The sequence below is a fragment of the Nannospalax galili genome, unplaced genomic scaffold (assembly GCF_000622305.1).
Source record: "Nannospalax galili isolate Female #2095 unplaced genomic scaffold, S.galili_v1.0 scaffold6, whole genome shotgun sequence".
NCBI classification, from domain to species: Eukaryota; Metazoa; Chordata; class Mammalia; order Rodentia; family Spalacidae; genus Nannospalax; species Nannospalax galili.
The window spans coordinates 1119079-1124234 of NW_008355036.1; the positions used below are offsets into that span (position 1 = coordinate 1119079).

Genomic DNA, 5156 nt, shown 5'->3' on the forward strand with positions numbered 1-5156 from the left:
ATAAATAAAATATTTTAAAAAATTATCCTTTGTTTTCATAAAATTTTGAGTCTGAGAGAAAGTATTACTTGATAATCCATTTAAGCATAGTTTGCATGACAGGGATCTCATTTCATGTTTTTCAAATTATTCTAAAGATTTTTCCTTCTCCAAATAATTTGAAATACCTTTTATCACAAACCAAATCTTCCTATTTTTGTGTTTCTGTGCATGTATGTTTTCCTTAGCCTCAAGATAAAGAGCACTGTTGTGGGGTGTGTATAGAGAGGATAAAAGATGTTTCTACTTTCAGCAAGTTATGTAGGAAAAGCTCAGTAATTTGAGGTAGAAACCAGGCCAATGAGGGAAGGATATACATATATATTAAGCCAAAAAATTCAGGTACTTTATGGTATAAAGAAAATAACTGTTGGGGGCTAGAGAAATGGCTCAGCAAGGTTAAGAGCACTGGCTGCTCTTGCAGAGGATCTGAGTTTGGTGCCCAGCACCCACATGGCAGCTAACTACTGTCTCTAACTCCAGTTCCAGAGGATCTGACACCCTCTTCTGACCTCTGAGGGTATTGCACACACACGGTACACTTACATACATGCAGGTAAAACACTCATTAAAATAAATAAAAATAGAAAAAAAAGAATTTAGATTTTCATATCACAGAATTGGGAAAACTGCTTAACTGAGCTGTTTCTGGCCTTCTTAAATCTTTTTCCTGACACGGGAAGGGCCTTCCCATTGGCATTTCAATCTAGGCAAATACAGCTGGAGAACACTTCATGGGGCAGGGAATATTGCTTAACACTTCTCCCATCTAGCCAGCTAGTTAGACTAGTTCCAGTAAGTGTACTGGTGATCTGAGAGGTACAAAGCCATAAGTGCATCCACATAGAGACACCATTTTCAGGCATTCTGCTGCCTGGTAACATCTTGAAGTGCTCTTTAATGGGCTACAAAAGGTGAATTAGTTGTGTTGAGTCAGTATGGGGCCCTTCAACAGTTTGTGGCAGAGTCCCTGGCTTCTCTACAATTAACCCGATCATAGGAAATGGCCATGCCCCTTTTTTAAAAAAACATGAAAGCGGTAAAACTTACATTTAGTTTTATTTGCTATATGAAAAAAAAAAAAACTGGTCAGGAAGTGTGGCTCAGTAGTAGACAATCTGCTTAGCATATGGGAGGCCCTCTCAGATGAGGTAAGTAGCCCGAGACATGCTCCCACCACCACGATTTTCTGCCTCATCACTGGCAGAATGAGACCATATGAAACCATATCTCTTAGCATATGAGACCATCCTCATCAATGGGGAAACAAATAATTATATTATCAGCCAAGCATCAGAAATTAGGCAGTCTGATAGGTGGTATAGTGACCATCTTAGCACCTGTGGCCCCTGGCCTTTGCGCTATCACATGTATACTTTACTTTTTCCTCTCTCTTTCTCTCTCCTCTTTCTCATCTTGGCTCTTACTAACCTAGGAGTTGGACTTTTCACTTGGCTGAGTTTATTATTAGTGTCCTCTAACTAACCTCTCTTATTGTGTAGAAATGTGACTTGTTCTTATCAGTTTGTCTTGCTAGTTGTTCCCCTCCAGTGAGCCTGCATTCCACTGGAGTGCTGCTCACTCTCTTCACATTAACTCTTGAGGCCCTTTGTCCTCCCTCACCACATAGTTGCTGTGTGCCCAGCACTATGTGTGGTATGAGATACCCAGACAAATAGGATTCTCCCATCCAAGGGGCTCAGAAACTGGGACTGTGTTAAGTGAACATGCACTTTGTGGTTCAGGTACAGGGTTGGTCATTTGTTTCCATGATAGACACAGTCACTTAAGGGAGAAAGAAGTGTGTAATCTCAGCAGACTTATTCTAGAAAGGAAGATGAACTAGTACTTTCTGTAGGAAATGCAACTGGTTACGAGTTTTCACTGATGAATTCTACCAAAGGTTTTTAGGAAGGAGTGGGATCACAATTCATCTGGAGGCCAGCATCATCCTCATACCAAAACTAGATGTAGACATTGCAGTAAAGAAAAACTGTAGACCAACATCTTTCATAGATCTGTATACGAAAATACGTACAAATCCAACAGTGTATAAAAATTATACTCTTGGGGCCAGAGAGAGACCTGGGTTTGAGTCCCAGCACCCACATTGCAGCTAACAGCTGTCCATAACTCCAGTTCCAGGATGTCTGGCACCTTTTTGTCTTCTGCAGGGATTGCACAACATGGGTGCACTTATACACATACAGGCAATACACACATATACATAAAGTAAAAATAATAAAAATTTAAAAATTATACTCTTATTGTATTAGTCAGATTTTATATTGCTGTGACAAAATGCTTGACATAAACAACTTAAGAGAGGATTTATTTCAGGTCATTTCATTCTGCCAGTGGTGAGGCAGAAAATCGTGGTGATGGGAGCATGTCTCAGGCTACTTACCTCATAAAAGGAGTGAGGCAGGAACCAGGGAATCAGATGTAACCATCAAAGACATGCCCCTGATAACTTCCTCTAGCTAGGTCTCCACTCTTAAAGTTTCCATAATCTCCTCAAATAGCCTCCAGCTGAGGACCAAACAGAATATGTCAGCCCTTCAGACTGTAGCCTTGCACCCCTGACCTCCAAAGGCTCGTGGTTGTCTCATAATGCAAAATACATCGTTGCCAACATTATTCAAAGTCCCAAGTCCATTAGCATTCCGGTAATCTAGCATTCTAGAAGCTGAGGCAGGAAGATTGTGAGTTTCGGGGGTGGGCAGTCAGGCTGGGTTATGTAGAGAGACTCAGTTTCAATGCCCCCTACCCCCCTGCAACCCCTCCAAGTTCAAACTCTCTTCTGACACTTAAAGGAAACTCTTAATTGTGAGCCCCTCATGACAGACAGGTAGTTGCTGCTCTTCAGGTTGCATGAAAGAGTGGTAGCAGATCTAATGACATATAACTGCTGTCTAAGCCATGTTTTTGGAGTTACCTGGGCTCTGACCATAGGAATATTGGAACCCTGGTGGGACTGGGAACTGAAAGTGTTTTGTTTCCTGCAGGTGGTGGTTGGTGTTTTTCTGTATCTTCTATTCTATGGCAACTGACTGTTCTTTCTCTATAGGGGAAGCTGCCTACGAGGATCACAGTTCCACTGTCTGTGATTAGCCAGCCAATGAAGGGCAAGAGTGTGGTCACAGCCCCCATCATCAAAGGCAACCTTGGAGCTAAGTGAGTGCTGTCTGTAAAGGATCAAACCTCAACCCTTGTTGCAGAATAAGAAGGTGGATGACGCCTGTCATTTTCATCAGTTTCATTAGTATTTATTGAACCCCCAGTCTGTTTTAGGTGTAATGATTAAGATGCAAAAAATCTATTCTGTGTCTTGTTATATTGTAGAGTAGGGAGAAGAACAATAGAGCAGTAATGCATTGAGTGGTAGAAAACAAGGAAGAGGGTGCAGGATGCCTTTGGGGTGGGGTTGTAATCAAGGCCTCAGGTGGTTCGAGGGATCTTCTCTTTGATATCTAAGCCCTGAACCTGAGACAGTTTGGAGAGTAATGGTTTCCTATGTTCCTGATTCAGATAGGAGTAAAGAGTCTATGCTTGGTTTGGAATTTTGAAGGCATCTGTGTGATAAGGTTGTTTGGGTTGTGTGTATGTGTGGTGGGGGGTAGGGGAGGTAACAAGTGTTGCCACTGAGTCCAACTGAGGGATTCTTGCCAGGGACACACCCTTCCCAGCCATGCCTTACTGGTCAGGGTATAGACCTTAGTAGCATTTTATTCAGTACCCTGGAGGCTTCTGTTGTAGAAAGTGTAGAAGTTTAGAAGAAAGGTAGACTGGTATCAGGTTACATTTATATCCAGAATGCTGGAATTTTTACTGGGCTCCCAGTATCTGTGTTGTCCTTTGTACAGGATCTGGCCTCAGGCAGAGCCTGGGAGAGTCCTATCTTACTCCTGCTTTCCCTCCACAGCCTCAGTGGACTGGGCCGTAACATCATCCTCACGACCATGCCAGCAGGGACTAAGCTCATTGCTGGCAATAAGCCAGTGAGTTTCCTTACTGCCCAGCAGTTGCAGCAGCTTCAGCAGCAAGGTCAGGCCACACAGGTAAGGTCTATTGCAGGCTGTTGCCGTTTCAGTCTTGTCCGTTTCCTTTGCTGTTCTTAACTGATGAGCCCACTTACAATCCACTGACCAGACCTCCTCTCTTTGCATGTAGGTACGCATCCAGACTGTCCCAGCATCCCATCTTCAACAAGGCACAGCTTCAGGTTCCTCCAAAGCCGTCTCCACTGTTGTTGTGACCACAGCTCCATCTCCTAAACAGGCACCTGAACAACAGTGACTGAGAATGGTGGCTTCTATCAGAGACCAGGCCTGGTGTGTCCTGGCCAACAGGAAGGGAACAGGGAGGTTGCATCATTTCTCTGAGCTTTCCTGCTTGAGGCAGGCTGGTGGAGGGTGATTGCACCTGTGGCCTAGCTTCTGCTGCCATACTCCATAATGAAGCCCTGCAAAGGGTCCTCTCCAGGGTTCCAGGGCTGCACTGTATTAGTCCAGGAAGAGAGAATGTTAGACTCGTGGGACATCACAGGTAGTCACACAAGCCAAAGTTACCTCCTGAGAGTAGGATGCCAGGGAGAAGGCCTTGCAGAGAGGGCAGGCAGTGAGTGAGCCTTATTCTGAGTGAGGGTTGTACTTTTTAGCTTCTGATTTTCTCTGTGACTCATGGTCTGGATGTGAGTTTTGTGTCCAGAAAATTTTGTGTAACTTATTTTTTTAAAGAACTTTCTGTACATCTTTTATCAAAAAGAAACCTGGGCTTTAGTGCTCCTAAACTGATGACTTACTCTTGACCAAAAGAGGAGAGTAGTAAGACTCTTAGCAGGTTGGTGGCTGACTTGATAACTACATAGTCATCAAGAAGCTACATAATGAGGAAATGTCGGCCATGAGGGAGCATGGATCCCCTGGAGTGGGACTATTTGGCACTCCAAAGATGGGTGTCAGGATCTTGATTGCCTATACCTTCACTTGGCATTGCCCTTGACAAGCCTGTTCACATGGAAGTTGAGAGCTGGTGGGAAGAGTAGGGGATGCCAGCTGCGATGTTGCTCTTGCAGTGTGCTTGGCTGCAGCTTAGAGGTGGCACATTCTGTTTGT

General features: G+C 43.8%; 1 protein-coding gene across 11 annotated transcripts in view; it reads left to right on the forward strand.

Annotated features, from left to right (window-relative positions):
- Positions 1 to 4844, forward strand: part of Nfrkb (nuclear factor related to kappaB binding protein) — a 37736-nt gene extending 32892 nt beyond the window's left edge. For all 11 annotated transcript variants that reach the window (XM_017802919.2, XM_017802920.2, XM_029555541.1 and 8 more), the window contains 3 exons: positions 3110 to 3216; positions 3965 to 4100; positions 4213 to 4844. In XM_017802919.2, the coding sequence (XP_017658408.1) occupies positions 3110 to 3216; positions 3965 to 4100; positions 4213 to 4338 (369 nt within the window). In that variant the 3' untranslated portion in view covers positions 4339 to 4844. The remainder of the gene's footprint in view (positions 1 to 3109; positions 3217 to 3964; positions 4101 to 4212) is intronic.
- The last annotated feature ends 312 nt before the right edge of the window (positions 4845 to 5156 follow it).